This window comes from Trichechus manatus, unplaced genomic scaffold (genome assembly GCF_000243295.1).
Source record: "Trichechus manatus latirostris isolate Lorelei unplaced genomic scaffold, TriManLat1.0 scaffold00196, whole genome shotgun sequence".
NCBI lineage: Eukaryota > Metazoa > Chordata > Mammalia > Sirenia > Trichechidae > Trichechus > Trichechus manatus.
The window spans coordinates 1919436-1938217 of NW_004444132.1; the positions used below are offsets into that span (position 1 = coordinate 1919436).

Below are 18782 nucleotides of genomic sequence, written 5' to 3' on the forward strand. Positions count from 1 at the left end.
GGGAGGGAGGGCAGAGTAAGGGCCCGACAGACTTGGATTTGATAAACAATACGCAAGCTATGAGCTTGCCCTTGGTCCGGATCTAATGTCCCGATAAGCGGACGGCAGGTAGAAAGGACCGCACTTAGTCCAGGTTCTAGAGAACGCGTTCACAACGGTAACGAGCACCGCACCAAGAAGATGTCGCCTCTCTCCCTGCTTGCTCCCGTTCATTCCTTTACCTCTTACTCTACCTCCAGCTGCACTCCTGGCAAAGCTCTGCCAACGCCTGCGCCGCAGGAGGACAACAAAAGGAAAATACCTGAGTCTCAGGAATCACGCCGGCGACAGGAGGAGGAGGAGCCGTGAACTTCTGGAGCCCCGGCAGAAGCTTCACTTGCCTCTGGTCAAACCCCAACTCTTACGGGTGGGGCGGGGAACTTCCGCCCCGAGCGAGGGGAGCGTCACTTCCGTCTAATACGTTCAATCCTCCTCCCCTTTTGGGCCTTAGCGACGTTCGCAACGTGTCTGATTTCCTCTTCCATGAGGCATCTGGCTAGTCAAAACATCTGATGGGGACTACATGTCCCAGCATTCACGACGGTACGTTGATTTCCGGGTCAAGAGTTCAGCGCTGGGTAAATCACCATAGAAACGATCGGTTTGGTCACGTGGTGCCCCTGGTTACGCCTGGTGGTAGCTGTGGGGTCTGGGGCCTTGGCGGGGGCCATTTTGCCAAAGGCTGTCTCCCGGAGCGGCCTGGCAGCTGGTTAGAGTTGGTGTTTTTCGTCCTCTGCAGCTTGAGGCCTGGAGAGGAACAGGAAGACTGGGCTCCATCGAGCCCTTCGGAGACGGCAATGGTTTCCTCCAACCATCGCCATCTGACTACCCTCCATGGCGGCTGCGCCCTCCGCGCTGTTCCTGCTGCCACCCCTTCCAGCCCTCTGTGCCTATCGCCTCCAGAGCCGCAGTCTTCCTTCCGCCCCAGAGACTGATGAAAGTCGAATTGGGGCCACCATGAGAGGAGAGAAAAACTACTGCTGCCGTGGAGCTGCCGGCGACCACAGTTCCTGCCCCCCGACACCTTCTCCTCTGGCCTCGACCCTCTTGATGCCCGCGGATGCCGTGTCTAGCAGCTGGTCTGGGTCTGGAGGTGGTTTGTCAGGGGGAGACGAAGAAGATACTCGGCTCCTACAACTGTTCCGCGCGGCGCCGGATCCTTCCGAGGCCTTCCAGGCTTTGCAAGCTGCTTTGCCGCGGCGGGGTGGTCGACTTGGCTTTCCCCGACGGAAGGAAGTGTTATATCGGGCCCTGGGCCGAGTGCTTGTGGAAGGCGGTAGTGATGAGAAGCGACTCTGCTTGCAACTTCTTTCAGATGTTCTTCGGGGTCAGGGGGAGGCAGGCCAGCTGGAAGAGGCCTTTAGCTTAGCCCTTCTGCCTCAGTTAGTTGTCTCGTTAAGAGAAGAGAATCCAGCCCTGCGGAAAGATGCACTACAGATCCTGCACATATGTCTGAAACGTAGTTCTGGCCAGGTGCTGAGAACGCTTATACAACAAGGACTGGAAAGTACCGATGCCCAGCTTAGAGCTTCCACAGCCCTACTGCTACCTATTTTGCTTACTCCTGAGGATTTGTTGCACGGCCTAGATCTCACCGAGGTGATAATATCCCTAGCCCGAAAGCTAGGCGGTCAGGAGATAGAAGAAGCAGCTGAGACCGCTTTCTCTGCTCTTCAACAAATTGGGGAGCGACTTGGCCAAGAGAGATTTCAATCCTACATCTCTCGCCTGCCGTCTGCCCTGAGGAGACACTACAATCGCCGCTTGGAGTCCCAGTTTGGAAGTCAGGTTCCTTATTATTTGGAACTTGAAGCCTCTGGATTTCCTGAAGATCCCCTTCCCTGTGCAGTGACTCTTTCCAACAGCAATCTTAAATTTGGGATTATTCCTCAGGAACTGCATTCAAGATTGTTAGATCAGGAAGACTATAAAAATAGGACTCAGGCCGTTGAAGAATTAAAGCAGGTGCTGGGAAGATTTAACCCTAGTTCTACACCTCATTCAAGTCTTGTCGGTTTCATTAGCTTGCTGTATAATTTGTTAGATGATTCTAACTTCAAAGTGGTCCATGGCACACTCCAGGTCCTGCATGTACTGGTTATTCGCCTTGGGGAACAGGTACAACAGTTCTTGGGACCAGTTATAGCGGCTTCTGTCAAAGTGCTGGCAGACAACAAGTTGGTGATCAAGCAAGAATACATGAAAATCTTCCTCAAGCTGATGAAGGAAGTGGGTCCTCAACAGGTGCTTTGTTTACTCCTGGAACATCTGAAGCATAAGCATTCCAGAGTGAGAGAGGAGGTGATAAACATTTGCATCTGCTCCCTCCTGACCTATCCCAGTGAGGATTTTGACTTACCCAAGCTGTCTTTTGATCTTGCCCCAGCTCTTGTAGATAGTAAACGCAGGGTACGCCAAGCAGCTTTAGAAGCTTTTGCTGTGTTAGCATCATCAATGGGCTCAGGTAAGACCAGTATCCTTTTCAAAGCTGTGGATACTGTTGAATTGCAAGATAATGGAGATGGAGTGATGAATGCTGTACAAGCCAGATTGGCTAGGAAAACCCTCCCAAGGCTAACAGAACAGGGATTTGTGGAATATGCAATACTCATGCCATCTTCTGCCCAGGGTAGGTCAAGCCATTTAGCACATGGAGCAGATACAGACTGGCTTTTGGCTGGCAACAGAACACAGAGTGCACACTGTCACTGTGGTGACCACACAAGGGATAGCATGCAGATTTATGGATCTTACAGTCCAACTATCTGTACCCGAAGGGTGTTAAGTGCAGGAAAAGGAAAAAATAAATTACCATGGGAAAATGAGCAGCCTGGAATCATGGGAGAAAACCAGACCTCCAATGCCAAGGATATAGAGCAGGTATGCATCTTCTCTAATTTCCTTGAGTTGAAACTAAGAAATAATTTAAAATGAACTATGTTTTTATATGGCCTGTAATCACTTAATGGTGAGGTGGCCTGAGGATTGTTTTGCTTTGTATTTAAATCCAGTTAAATGTTGATGTGGGTATCAATTATAACGGTACAGATCACAAACCAATACCAGTTGCTGTGGATTCTGACTTATGGTGACCCCATGTGTGACAGAGTAGAACTGTGCTCCATAGGGTTTTCAATGGCTGTGATCTTTTGGACGTAGATCACCAGGCCTTTCTTCCAAGGAACCTCTGGGTGGATTCCAACCCAACCTTTTGGTTAGTAGCCATGCACTTAACTGTTTGTGCCACCCAGGGATTCCTTACAGGTCACATAGGACTGTTTAATAGGCTTCCTGCTGGATGGAATTGATTAAATTTGATAGGCTTTCTGCCTGATGGATTTGATTAAATTTGAGGTGCAGTATGTTTTAGACAATACCTGGATTTTGGTTTTGACCTTTCACCTGCTGCATGCCACTTACCTCATTCATACAGCAAACACTGAGTACCTAGTAGGTGCCAGATATCGAGCTAAGTTCTAGGAATAAAGATAAGACGAGTTCCACAGAATTTAGAGGAAAAGATCTATAAACCGACAGCTACAAATTTGTTAAGTGCTAAAATAGAAGTATAAACAGAATTCTGTGGGATAGAACAACTAAAAAGTCAAAAGAACCTTCAGAGAAAAGTGTGACATTTGAACTGAGATTTTTTCCCCCCAAAGTTTTTGTTTTGAAAAGTACTAATCTACGGATAAGTTTAAAGATTAGTACAGTGAGTACCCATATACTTCACCTATACTTAACCACTTGTGAACAACTTGCTGTATCTGCCAAATCGTTTGAGAATAAGTTGTAGATATCTTGACATTTCACCCCTAAGTATTTTTACATGCATCTCCAAAAAATAAGAACGTTTCTCCTTTATCACCACGATATCATTATCACACCACAGAAAATCAATAGTAATTCAGTAATATCTAATACATAGCCTGCAATTAAATTTCTGCATTTGTCTCATACATGCGTTTTGTAGTTTTTCTTTTAGTTATTTTATCTAGAACAATACCCCACCCATCTGCTTGCTTGTTTGTTTTTTCATGACATTGACTTTTTGAAGAGTCTGGGTAGTTTTGTAGACGGTCCTGTGTTCTTACTTTTTCAGATTGTTTCCTTAAGATTAGATTCAGGGTAACATTTTTGGCAAGAACATTACATAGGGGATGTTGTGGACTTCACATTACATCATATCACAAGGCATGTAATATCAGGTTGTGCCAATATTGGTGATGCTAAATTTTGTCATTTGGTTAAGGTAGTGATAGCCATCTCTCTCCGTTGTAAAGGTATATTTCTTCTGTTATAATCAGCAAATAATCTGTAGGGTGATACTTTGAAACCTTATCAATACCCCAACAACCTTTAACCTACTGTTCTTAGCATCCGATAAGAATCCTTGCCTCTATCATTTATTACATTCTAATCCAAAAACCAAACCCACTGCCATCGAGTCAATTCTGACTCATAGCGACCCTATAGGACAGAGTAGAACTGTCCCATGGGGTTTCCAAGGCTCTAAATCTTTATGGAAGCAGACTGCCACATCTTTTTCCCGCAGAGTGGCTGGTGGCTTCAAACCGCAAACCTTTTTGCAGTCAAGCACTTGAGCCACTGTACCACTATGGCCCCTTATTTATTACATTAGGGGTTACAAAAGGGTGATTTAAAAAAAAAAAAAAGCTAACGTTTCTTCTGTATTGGTTAATTGACATTCTTTTTATTCTATATGTAATAATTAAGCTCATCAATATTCTATTCAGTGCTAAAATTGTCCCAGATTTGACCAGTGGCTGGCTCCTGTGCGCTTTTGACATGACTCTATTAGTCTTTGAGTGCTTTCTTAAATTAAATGTAGCATGATGCCCAGGCTTACCTTTTACTTTTCTTGCTCCAGACCTGGAATCAACTATTTCTTCAAGGAATCCTACAACTGGTACCCTGTTTAGTAAAACCCAAAACCATCGATTTGATTGCCATTGAGTTGGCATCGAGTTGATTCCAACTCATAGCGACCCTGTGTGTTACAGTAGAACCGCTCCGTAGGGTTTTCTTGGCTTTACGGAAGCAGATCGCCAGACCTTTCTTTCACAATGCTATTGGGTGGGTTCCAACCGCCAACCTTTAGGTTTGTAGATAAGCACAAACCATTTGCGCCATCCAGGAATTCTCCCTGTTAGTAGAGTCTGGTATTTAAAAACAAAAGTCTGGGTATATAGACGTGCTCATTGCTGCTGTTTGCCATCGCGTGTTGGCCCTTTCAGTGGACAGAGGCAGAAGTACTTTTTTTCTTTTAATTCATACTGACACCTCCAATTCAAATCCAGTACTACAGGGGTCTTCCTCTTCCTTTATTCCATATTTGTATCTTTCTTCTGCACAGTAAAACCCTGATTCCCAGCATCAAATTTACTCATATACTGTATCCTACAAAACACAAAAAATAACTACGACACCAATAACACAAGTATCTACCAAATAACGTTCAAGATTTCTTTATTATTCTTTTTGTGCTTAGAATTATCCCACAGAATTCTAAGTTCAAACTTGTCTTGAATTAATTCTTTTCTCTGGGTGATGATTGTTCGGTGTTTTGAAAGATGAAAAGGGATATGCTAAGCATGGATGTTGTCGTTACTGTTCAGGTGCCCTCAGATTGGTTCCAACTCATAGGGACCCTATGTACAACAGAACAAAACATTCCCCAGTCCTGTGCCACACTCACAATCGTTATGTTTGAGCCCGTTGTTGCAGCCACTGTGTCAGTCCATCTTGTTGAGGGTCTTTCTCTTTTCGCTGACCCTCCACTTTGCCAAGCGTGATGTCCTTCTCCAGGGACTGATCCCTTCTGATAACGTGTTCAAAGTATGTGAGACGAAATCTCGCCATCCTCGCTTCCAAGGAGCACTCTGGCTGAGTGTGGATGAGTCCTAGTGAATTTCAGATCAAAGGAGTAGTATGTTCAGAGACATTGAATTAGGAAAGAATTAGCAGATTAAGAAGAGAATGGTGAGCTTCCATGGCTGACACAAGGGGTCTAATAACTAGCAGATGACGGTACTGAAGATGTAAGCAGGGGAAAAGTATGGGGATCATTTTTGCAAATTAGGAGTTTGGACTTTTTGCATTAGGTCTCAAGTCTGTACAATGGTGGAAATGAATTTAGTGCTGTCTATGATTCCTTCTATTTCCAAAATTTGAAAATGTTTTGAAATAACTTTAAGTTTTATTTTAAGTAAATTAGGTAAAAAAAAATTGAACAGGTTAAGCTCAGGCTATCATTGTACCAAATATTCCCTGATATATTTATGGGACTTTTGTACCTAAAACATTTTAAATGCCTAAGCTTTCGTTTGATGTATCCTATCAGTTTTGCCTATGGTTATTCTTGTATATTGTTAATATTATCTGGCAGCAAATGATTTTTCCGTAAACATTGATCTCATCACTGCTTGTAATGTGTCAAGTCCAAAATGTCAGTGTATGTATATGATAAGAAGATCCTTGTGCTGGCCAGAGCTTCAAGAATCTGAAAATAAATGCATTTCAGAAATGCCAGTGTTTGTTTCTTTTGAAATATGCCTTAGTGGTTAAAACTTATTCAAGAAATCCAGTTATAAGTATTTGCTCAGACTGTAGAAGAACAACATTGGAAATTATTTTAATGGAGGGTAGGGATTGAATATTTAAATATTTTTATGTGTAAGGATAGCTTGCAGTTTCCCCCCTTTATCCTTTCCCATCTATTTCATGGCCATTCCTGAGTTCTAATAAGAAATAACATTGAAATCATGTATCTTTTCAGATTTTCCAGGAGAGAACGGAGAAAGGAAATTTCTCTCCAGAATAATCGTGTAAAATTCAAACTTAGACCAAATTCCTTGATTACTTTAATACATTTATTTCCTATTTTAAAGTGATATAGTATTGCTCCAAAACAATAACAGAATTAGTCTAAGTTATAAATCTCAGAGCACCTACATTTTATGTGCAAATAAGAGCTGGAACAAATTGTGTGTGTGTATGTGTGTAAAACTTTTCATGAGTTTTTATAGTAGTGGTCTCATACAATATTTGTCCTTTTGTTGTTGCTTATTTCACTCAGCGTAATGCCCTCCAGATTCATCCATGTTGTGTGACATGCTTCACAGATTCATCATTGTTCTTTATTGTTACGTAGTACTCCATTGTGTGTATGTACCATAGTTTATCCATTCATCTGTTGGTGGGCATCTAGGTTGTTTCCATCTTTTTGCTGTTGTGAACAATGCTGCAGTGAACATGAGTGTGCATATGTCTATTCGTGTGATGGCTCTTATTTCTCTAGTATATATTCCTAGGAGTGGGATTGCTGGATCATATGGTATTTCTATTTCTAGCTTTCTAAGGAAGTGCCGTATCATTTTCCAAAATGGTTGTACCATTTTTCATTCCCACCAGCAGTGCATAAGAGTTCTGATCTCCACACAACCTCTCCAACATTTGCTATTTTCTGTTTTTATGATTTATGCCAGTAATGCCGGGGTGAGATGATATTTCATTGTGGTTTTCATTTGCATTTCTCTAATGGCTAGTGATCACAAGCATTTCCTCATATGTCTGTTAGCTGCTTGAATGTCTTCTTTGGTGAAGTACTTGTTCATTTCCTTTGCCCATTCTTTAATTGGATTATTTGTCTTTTTGTTGTAGAGTTTTTGGATTTTCCTGTAGATTTTAGAGATTAGACCTTTGTCAGATTTGTAATAACCAAAATTTTTTTCCCAGTCTGTAGGTTCTCTTTCTACTCTTTTGGTAAAGTCTTTTGATGAGCATAACTGTTTACTTTTTAGAAGACCCAGTTATCTAGTTCATCTTCTGAAGTTTGTGTGTTGTTAGTATGGTTTGTATCCTGTTAATGGCATGTATTAGGGCCTCTAGCGTTGATCCTATCTTTTGTTCTATTATCTTTATAGTTTTTGGTTTTATATTTAGGTCTTTGATCCATTTTGAATTAGTTTTTGTGTATGGTGTGAGGTATGAGTCCTGTTTCATTTTTTTTTGCACATAGACATCCAGTTTTGCCAGCACCATTTGTTAAAAAGACTGTCTTTTCCCCATTTGATGGACTTTAGGCCCTTGTTGAAGATCAGGTGAGTGTAGGTGGATGGATTTACATCTGGGTTGTCAGTTATGTTCCATTGGTCAATGTATCTGCTGTACCAGTACCACGTTGTTTTGACTATCATAGCTGTATAGTAGGTTCTGAGGTCAGGTAGTGTGAGTCCTCCTACCCTATTCTTCTTCTTCAGTAGTGCTTCACTTATCTGGGGCCTCTTCCCTTTCCATATAAAGTTTATGATTAGTTTTTGCATCTCTTTGAAGAATGTTGTTGGTATTTTTATCAGGATTGCATTGTATTTGTAGACTGCTTTGGATAGAATTGTCATTTTCACAATGTTGAGGCTACCTGTCCATGAGCATGGTATATTATTCCATTTATGTATATCTATTTCGATTTCTTGCAGTAGTGTTTTGTAGTTTTCTTTATGTAGGTTTTTTACATGCCTAGTTAGATTTATTCTTAAGCATTTTATTTTTTTTAGGGGCTATTATAAATGGTATTGTTTTCCTGATTTCCTTTTTGTCATTCTTTTTATTGATGTATAGGAATCCAACTGATTTTTGTATGTTTATCTTGTATCGTGCTACTCTGCTGAATCTTTCTATTAGTTCCAGTAGTTTTCTTGTGGAGTTTTTAGGGTTTTCTACGTATAGTATCACATCATCCGCAAGTAAGGACGGTTTTACTTGTTCATTACCAATTTGGATCCCTTTTATTTCTTTTTCTTGCCTTATTGCTCTAGCTAGGACTTCCAGCACAGTGTTAAATAGGAGTGGTAATAAAGGGCATCCTTGTCTTGTTCCTGTTCTCAAGGGGAATGTTTTCAGCCTCTCTCCATTAAGAATGATGTTGGTTGTTGGTTTTGTTTGTATAGATGACCTTTATTATGTTGAGGAATTACTAAAACAAATTTTTAGAAGCCAGTCACAATTGTTCATTATAAAAATAGACCAGTCTGTGTACCCTGAGAAGCCCTAGTGGCTCAGTGGTTAAGAGCTACAGCTGGTAACCAAAAGGTCGGCAGTTCAAATCCACCAACTGTTCCTTAGAAACCTTATGGGACAGTTCTACTCTGCCCTATAGGGTCACTAGGAGTCAGAGTCAACTAGACGGCAAAGGGTTTTTTTTTTTTTTTTTTAAATATACTCTAATTGTAATTAAAAGTGTCCTTGCTCTTAATAGATGCACATTAAATGTGGTCATTCATTCGATAGGCATTTATTGAGCTCTTATTATTTGCCAGGCATTGTTCTAGGTACTAAATAGAATTTGAGGGTGAGTATTTTTGATAATAATAATACCTTTTTTATAAATTCCTATTTCTTTCTTTAAAAAATTCCTATTAGGCCTTATTCTAATTCTTTACAGGTTTTATACCATAATCTTCACACAAACCTTATGAGGGAAAGACTGTTTTCCCATTTTACAAGTACGGAAACTGAGGTACAGAAAGTTTAAGTAACTTCTTTTAGATCACCCTGATAGGAAGTGATGGAGCAAAGACTTAAACTCAGGAAGTCTGACCTCATAGCCCAGGTTACTGTGTTATTTGTTTGTTTGGCTTAAAGCTTCTATGTACCTGAGTTAGTTTCTTTACTAAAAACATTTTTTCCTCTATCAACTTGATTCCATTTGTTCTTTTTAAAAATTTGTGGCTGGCACTCCTGATTCTTTTAACATTTCAACAAAGGAATTATTGATTCTTTCAACATCCTTGCCTAAATAAAAAGTATTTAATTTTGAAAAGAAAAAAAAATTATTAAACCATCTCCACATTAATCACCTGAAACATTCATTTACTAAATTATCCCGGAACTGGCCATGATTTCCATGGTTGCCCTACCAGGTGAAAGCCAACACTAAGTTAAAGCAAGTTTCACTTTCTGTTATAGGTAATAGTGCTATGTAATGTTACTTAATAGAAATAAGTTCTAGGGTCTTCAAGCGAAGTGTGCATCTTGGTAGAGTACTTGGGTGCTCCATATTCTCTACTCCCTACCCACCCCCTGACTCTTTTTAAACAAAGTGTGCTATAGGATTTAGTAACATCGAGCCATCCTTACTTTAAGTGATCCAGAACAAGACAACTTTGAAATTAGGATAATTCTTTTGTTAGTAACGAAAGAACACTGAAAATGATAATATTTCTAGATATTTTGGTAGTATTGAGAGTGTCATGCTTTATAAAATCTTCTTAGTGAAGTTAACTAAGGACTTTTACAGCCCTGTTTATACATTTTTAAAAAATTCATTACGAGATATGGTAAAGGTGAAGCGATTCCTGGGTCAATCACACGGTCTTCAGAATTGATCTAAGAGCAAATCTGATCTTAATACCCAAATTTCTCCCCAAATCCCTCCAAATCTCACCCCAAACTCTCATCTTGCTTGAAATCCTTCAGTGGCTCTAACAGCCTTTAAGATAAAATACAAATATGTCAGTAGCAGCCTCTTCTCCCCTCACTCCTAGGCCCATTGCCATTTCCACAGAAATTTTGTGTATGTGTGCCTGGCCATGTGCATTCTAAAGAAGAAAAAAGAACGTACTGATAAAAGTAGTTTGAGAGTCATGAATAGTTAAATTACCTATGGGAACAAATTCTTTGTTAAAGTTAGTTTTCTTCTCCCTACTCCCCACTCTGCCTTCCAAAAAGGGATAGCAGATTGCAAAGGATAATTGACTCTTAGGTAAAAGGGTGAAAAAGCACTAATATTATCAATCAATCTTCCTTCAGTGCATATTATATACATAGGGTACCATGCGTGTATGGCAAGAATATAAAGATGAGATTTTTGCCCTTAAAAGTCAATAGTTTATTAAAAAAAAAAGTTTATAGTTTAGTTAGGGAGACAGGATGTCAACATTAAAAGATAACATAGCAAGTAGCACAGTTAAATGTCAAATAACCGATAGAAGCAGTAATTACTAAAAAGGTCAGAGAAGAAAATAAAATGAATATTGATCTGTAGACAATTAGGAGTCAGGAGACTGGGTTCTAGTACTAATTTAGCTCTGTGATTGTGGACATGACAAACTTTGTATCTCTAACTTTATTCATCTGTAAAGTACTGATAAGATTATTTATAATTAATAATAATATTAAAGGCAGCTATCTCATAAGTAGCACTTATTGTGTACTAGGGACTATTCTAGACACAAAGGTTAAATCACTTGCTCAAGCTCTCTTAGTGAATGGCAGGTAGATGATTGGACCTAGGCAGTATGGCTCCAGAGTCTGTGCTTTTCACTACCACACTATCAAATAAGGACTTTAACTAACCTTTTCTCCCTGTACAAATTCTTTCATTACAGGGGCTTGGGAAACTGGCATAGGGGTCCTGAATAAGGTGAATTTGACCTGTTCTTGACAGAAGCTAAGACTTTTAAGTAGAGAAGGGGGTGAATTGCATTCTTGGCAAGAGGAATGGATTGAACAACAAAAGGCATAAGGCATGCATGCAGAAATGTTCTTGTCATATGTGAACTGAATCCACTGCTCCTAGTGAACCACTGAGCCGCTGAGCAAAATGTAGCATATTAGTGCCATGATACTGAATAACTTAGACCAAACCAATTGCTGCGGAGTCGATTCCGACTCATAGCCACACTATGGGAGAGACTAGAACTGCCCTATAGAGCTTCCAAGGCTGTAATCTTTAGGCAAGCAGACTACCACTTTTGTCTCCCACAGAGCAGCTGGTTGAGTTCGAACCGCTGAGAAAGAAGGATAACGCTAAAATTTGAGCAAGGTAACTAAATGCATAATAGATCCATGAATACATCTAGAAAGGCCTAAATTTTAGGGGAAGAATGAGTTTTAGGTGAAGGAAAATAGAACATTCCAGTTAAGTTTGAAGACTACAACTCAAGATAGATGAAAAAAGCTGGAGATGTAGATTTTGGAAGTCATGTGCTGAGAAGTAATTGCAGAAACTATGAGAATAGATGGGCTCGCGAATGAACAGAGTAATACAGAGGAAGAGCAGACTGGTTAAGTCTCAGTCTTGGCATACCGACTCATTTAGGGAATAGCAATGGGAGAGAGAACCAAACAAGGAAAAGGTTGCTCAAGAGTTGGAAGAGAACCAAGAAAGAATAAGATTTTAGAAGCCAAGTGGAGAGGGAGTTTCAAGGAGTCATCGGTACTGTTAACACAGAGATTGAGGGGGTTGAAAACGGAAAAGTATGACTTGTTCTTATTACATCCTTTTTGTAAAATACTTTTTGAAGCTAGTTTTCTGTTGATTTTCTCAATTTCTTCTTAATAACTCTTCTGATGGTAAAAAATTATACATGCTCATTATTGAAGAAAACTGGAAAATATAAAAAAGCACAGAGAAGAAATTTTAAATTTTCAGCTGTCCCACTACTGAGAGAGATCCAAAGTTAATATTTTGTGGCATATATTTCCAGTATTATTTTTGTTTATGTATACAGGTATATATTATTTTTTTCATATATGAAAGTCTCTCCTTTTCACTTACTTTGATAATCTTCTGTAGTAGAATTTTTTTTAAAAGAAAGATTATTGTAATAAAATATGTATAACAAAGTTTGTCATTTTAACTGTTTTTAAGTGTAGAGTTTAGTGACGTAAATTACATTTACCATGTTGTGCTACTCCATTTCCACAAATCTTTCATCACCCCAAACAGAACCTCAGCAATAACTCCCCATTCCCTCCTTTTCCTAGTTGCTGGCAACCACGAATAAACTTTGGTCATTATGCATTCTATTCTAGGTATTTCATGTAAGTGGAATCATGCAATATTGTGAACTTATTTCTTTTAATGTAATTTTGTCCCCTGCTTTCTAACTGGAAACTCAGGTGGCGTAGTGGTCAAAAGCTCAGCTTCCAACCAAAAGGTTGGCAGTTTGAATCCACCAGGTGCTCCTTGAAAACCCCATGGGGCAGTTCCACTCCGTCCTATAGGGTCGCTGTGAGTCAGAATTGACTCAACAGCAGTGGATTTTTTTTGGCTTTCTAACTAGTCCTCAGGTACCTCAGTCCTTTACATCTTTCCTTTTCTTCAATTGAATTAAATTCAGACTGTAAGGAAACCACTGGGTAACTTTACTTTTGAACTCTTCTGTTTGATTAAAATGGTTGGCAAGTAAGTGACTTTACAAAGCTCACTGCCCGAGGACCATTTGATCAATTAGAAGAAGCCAGTCTTGCACTGTGGTTGCATGTTGTGTAAACTTCTGGATTCTTTTCTAATTGTTATTTAATTATTTATCATTCAGTATTTATCTTGCAATCAAAGCTTCCTGGAGGAGGAGATTCCTTTGTCTTTGTACAGAGCTGTTGGAGAGAAGCAGGGAAAGATCTGACTGCTCAGAGATCTAGCTAGTATTGCTCAGGGTCACATGGTAATAATCATAATAATGAACATTTATGATTAGCTATGAGGTACTGTGCCAAACACTTCACATGGATTGTTTAATTTAATCCATACAACAACTATGTGACGTAGGTATTTTAACTACCCCATTTTACAGATGAAGCAACTGAGGTAGAGTGAGGTTAAAGCACAAGAGCCTTGATGCTGACCCGCTTGGCTGTGCTGCCTCCCTTTGGACGTTCTCACTGATGAGTTGTAAACTGGTGTAGTAGAATTTTTAATAGCTATTTAGTATTGTTATTAGTTGCTGTCCAGTCGATTCCAACTCATGGTGGCCCCACATGTGTAGAGTAGAACTGCTTCATAGGGTTTTCCAGGCTGTGACGTTTCAGAAGCAGATTGCCAGAGCTATCTTCTGAGGCCCCTCAGGGTAGGTTCGAACTGCCAACCTTCCATCTACTAGTCAATTGTGCCTCTAAGGGACTTAGTTTTAGATCATATAATATCATGATCTGTTAACTGATTTCTCACTTTTCAATATTTAGACTTTTGTTTTTTGTTTCCAACATTTAGTGGGTTATTTTTGTGTTCTGACTTATTATAGACATAATAACCAGATTCCTATGATATTCTAACTTTGCATCACTTTCTATGTTTTTTTATTCACCATTTTCATTGTTTTCAACTGTACAATCTAGTGACATTAATCACACTCACATGTTGTGCAACCATCACCACTATTTGTTTCCAAAATGTTTTCATCATCCCAAGTAGAAACTCTGGTACCCACTATGAAAAAAACCCCTCATTCCCCACTTCCCCAGCCCATGGTAGCCACTAATCTACTTTTTTATCTCTATGCATTTGTCTGCTCTACATATTTCATATAAATGGGATGATAAAATAGTTTTCCTTTTGTGTCTGCCTTATTTCACTTAGCATAATGTTTTCAAGGTTCATCATGTACAGGTAGCCCCCAGTTTACAAAGTGTTTGAGTTACAATGAACTGCACTTATAACCGTCTTTTTTTTTTTGTACATCATATCATTAGTAATATGTACTACAGTGTTGCAGCACCTAATTTCCTGATGTTATCATTCTCAGATGTTCACTCACAGATGTTCATTGTTATGATATATAAAGATACTGATAACAAAAGGCAATAATAATGAAAACAAAAAAAATTAGGTATTCGACTTAACGTCAGAACCTGCTTACAACAGAGTTGTGGGAACAGAACCCTGTTGTAAGTCGGGGACTACCTGTATTAGAACATCATTCTTTTTTAAGGTGGAATAATTTTCCATTGTACGTATATACCGTACTGTGTTTATCCCTTCATCTGTTGATAGACACTTGGGTTGTTTCCACTTTTTGCTACGGTGGATAATGTTGCAACGAGCATTGGTGTTCAGTATCTGTTTGAATCCCTGTGTAAGAATGGTGTGGCGGGGGCGCCTGACCTCCTATAACTTCACAAGGGGGAAGGAGAATCCAGATCCATGCCCAAGGCTGATTCATATGAGGTAGAGGTCAAACATGCCTCCATCCTCCACCTTTTTACCGCTTCTGACACCAACCGTCCCTCCCACAGCACTCTGTACTGTGGTGGGTTCGATAATTCATTTCAGTGGCCACACAGAACTCACAGACCATACTCACAGTTCTGAGGTTTATTAGGGGAGTAACCGGTTACAATTCAGGTTCAGGAATGCTCTTGGATCGGGACAGCTTGTTCTCAGCCTGTGCTGGCAGGCATGCCTCTCTCTGGCCCTTCAGCCTCTGTCTTGCTTGGGCAAGTGATACAAAGCTCTTCTAGTTCTGCTGATAAGTGCCGGAGGCACCCCACTGCGGCAGTAAGCCTTGGCCTGAAGTCACTCAGCTTTCTTGCTCTGTGAGCCAGGAAGCCCACCATGCTGTCACCTGCTGGTCTCCTGGTTTAGTTACCTCTGCTGCCACCATTTCTCTGCCACTGCTTCTAGCAGTCTCTTGCCATCTTCAGTGTTATAGCTCTCTCTCCTTGTCTCCTGGGTCTAGGAGGGTCTCAGCACAGGGATCCCAGGTCCAAAGGACAAGCTCTGCTCCTATCTCTTCTTCTGGGTGGTAGTCAGGTCCCTCTGCTCTGGAATTGACTGCTCTTTTAAGCCTAGCAGGATGGCAAAACTGACCAATCCCTTTGTTAGGGTTCCATACAACCTTATTTACAGTGCCATGCACCTTATATACATTATTAGCAAGCTATCCAATCCCCTTGGTGGCCCACAAGCACCACATTTGCATAGTCCTCACCCAGTCATTTGGTGGAAGTCACAAAGACTGTGGCTAGAAGGGCCATATTAAGTAATTCAGTGTACCACAGGCCACTCCTGACTCTTTTAGCCATTGGCCCTTTCATACTTGAAGGATAAACTTCCCCGCTCCCAATCATTTTGCCAGTCCAAAACAGTTATTAACAATTAGCCCTTCAGTAGGGCAAAAGAATCCAAAGGGTGAGGTTACTCAGGTACCAGCCATTCAGGTCTCCTACAGGTGTCCATCTGATCTGGTCAGGTTCTCCACTAGTGCATCTCATCTTCATCCTTTCTGTTCTCTGATAAAATTTAGCTGAGAGAAGATTATTCCCTTGGTCTGAGCCTTGCAAGATATCAGCATAACAAAACCTTTAAGGGACTTTAGGTTCAGCCACTGTACTCGAGTCCAGCAGTGCCTCCCCCTTAGTCCACTCTTTCACACTTACAGCTTCTACAATTACAGTTTTACAAACCCAATTAACCCTATTAACAATCAACACTCATAATTGAATCATATAATCTTATTAGCATCTTCCTCCACCCTCTCTTCTCCAGACCTATCAGGAAAAGAGGAAACTATTCAGTGGGGATCCTCCCTTGTCCCTCCATTTAATGTAAGCATACCCACAAAAGCGTTTAGGCCAGCCACTTTATACCTTTATCTCCCTGTTTTAGATAGCCAATGTTTAAATTACCTGCCCCTATCAAACCAGTAGTCTGAGAAGACAAGCATTTATTTCTTCTGTTCCGGTTGGAACTTTGAGCGTCTGTATCCATAAGCAAAGTCCAGTCCAGAACAAGCCATCAAATTGCAGCGGTCTAAACCAGCTTACGGTGTCAAGCATCTTTCTCTTCATTTGGTGGGGTTCTGGTCAGCTCATCCCTAACCATCTGTCTTAGTCATCTAGTGCTGCTATAACAGAAATATCACAAGTGGATGGCTTTTAACAAAGAAAAATTTATTCTCTCACAGACTAGTAGGCTGTAAGTCCAAATTCAAGGCATCAGCTCCAGGGGAAGGCTTTCTCTCTCCGTCGGTTCTGGAGAAAGGTCCTTGTGATGCATCAGTCCTCCCTGGTCTGGGAGCATCTCAGCACAGGAATCTCAGGTCCAAACGACACGCTTTGCTCCTGGCACTAGTCTCCTGGTGGTATGAGGTTCCCATGTGTCTCTGCTTGCTTCTCTCTTTTATATCTCAAAAGAGATTGGCTTAAGACACTATCCAATCCTGTAGACTTATCAGTGTAACTGCTGCTAATCCATCTTGTTACATCATAGTGATACAGTTTACAACACATAAGGAAATTACATCAGACTAGAGAATGGTACACAGTCATACAATACTGGGAATCATGACCCAGCCAAGTTGATACACACATTTTTTGGGGGACATAATTCAATCCATGACACCATCCAAGCTAGGTCACAATGTGTAAGCAGCCTTAGGTTCGAGAGTTCACGTATATCTCCTGGCACTTCAGACAGCCCCATTCACGCTCTCTCATCCCTAGTCCCCTAGGGCAAGGTCAGCAGGAGTTTCAACCTATAAACTCAGTAGTCCACACAACTCCCTGCACTTCTGACTAGCCAGCCCTTCCTCTCTCTCTCATCTTTAGACCACATGGGCTACATCATTGGGTACCAATGGATCATGTCCAAGCTCAGTCCGTCTCTTCATTGCTGCACTTTCCCCACTTCCACTCATGAGTGGACCCAGGTGGTCACCACCAGTGAGCATATCAAGCTGTCTACTCACTGGCTACCTTTAATTTCCAGTGGAAGAGGATTTTTCTGATGGGCACTGACTTTTTGCCGCCTTGATGAACCCAAAGGCAAACCACTTGCTTGCTCAAAATTCAAAAAGCAAAAGAGTTACTTTTTTTTCCTCCAGGTCCTTCCTTCAAATGCAAATCTCCTGTTCTCTCAGTAGTTCCGGGTGGTTCTACATGTCTTTTCAAATCCAAAATTTAGATGGGGCTCAGGTTTTCAACCTAAGCCCCACGCTATACACAGGGCTACTGGCTTGAAATAAAAAGCCTGTGTTTCATCGGGCAAATCCTAGTTCCCTTTTTAGCATATTCAGTCAAGTATTGGCTGAAGGTGGAGTTACATGCTATCTGTAATCTGTAACACCCCAAATTCATTTCTATCATACATTTAGGTCTGTTTTACAACATTAAGTAGGAGAAACATTCAGTAAATAGTGCATTAAAATAAGCACATAACCCTTTTTTAAAACATTCTAGTTTCATCTTCTCTTCTCCACACCTTGTCTTCTCATTCATATACGTATGGCCTCAGGACTCTGACTGGGTGGAACCAGTAGACCCTGGCCCCTTATCAATCATGCCATTTGACTAGCCTGGCCTTTGCCTTGAGCCACTTCAGGTGCAGCTTTTCTCCTCTCAGCTGCAGCATAATTTTCCTTTCAGCCATTACAGGTAACAACATCTAAAGTAACTGTCTAAGAATAAAAAATTTCACTTTCCATGCCCCTTCATTCTTTCTCTTACAAAGTCCCATGCTTTCATGAGCCTGGAGCCATTGCAAAGAATCATGCTTCTGACACCAACTGGAAAAATGGCGTGGTCGCGGCATCTGACCTCCTCTAATTTCACAAGGGGGAAGGAGAATCAAGATCAACAGCCCAAGGCTGATTCCTATGAGGCAGAGGTCAGACATGCCTCCTCTCTCTGCCGTCGTTAGCAATTCTCATACCAGTCATCCTTCCCCCGGCACTCTCTACTTCTCTGCTGGGTTTGATAATTCATTGCAGTGGCCACACAGAACTCACAGACAATACTCACAATTATGGAGTAACAGGTTACAGTTCAGGTTGAGGAATGCCAAGATACAGTTATTCGATCAAGACAGCCTTTTCTCAGCTGTGCTTGCAGACACACCTCTCTCTGGCCCCTTGGCCTCTGCCCTGCTTGGGCAGGTGTTACAAAGCTCTTTTATGTCTGCCGATAAGTGTCCTAAGGCACCCTACTCTACCAGTAAGCCTTGG

At 40.9% G+C, this 18782-nt stretch overlaps 2 protein-coding genes across 6 annotated transcripts in view; one reads left to right on the forward strand and one right to left on the reverse strand.

Moving 5' to 3' along the window:
• The window catches only part of KLHL28 (kelch like family member 28), a 25123-nt gene extending 24699 nt beyond the window's left edge, over window positions 1-424 (reverse strand). The window contains exon 1 of the mRNA XM_004387876.2: window positions 302-424. The gene's annotated coding sequence lies outside the window, so the exon portion shown is untranslated. The remainder of the gene's footprint in view (window positions 1-301) is intronic.
• Window positions 425-670: 246 nt separating this feature from the next.
• TOGARAM1 (TOG array regulator of axonemal microtubules 1) overlaps window positions 671-18782 on the forward strand; it is a 97963-nt gene continuing 79851 nt past the window's right edge. For 3 of the 5 annotated variants that reach the window (XR_002825830.1, XM_023741985.1, XM_023741984.1), the window contains exon 1: window positions 672-2919. Coding sequence is in view for 4 of the 5 variants with exons in the window: in XM_023741985.1 (XP_023597753.1) it covers window positions 874-2919 (2046 nt within the window). In the remaining variant the exon portion in view is untranslated. Of the gene's footprint in view, window positions 2920-18782 lie in introns of all 5 variants that reach the window. The other 2 variants (XM_023741982.1, XM_023741983.1) reach the window with 1 other exon arrangement.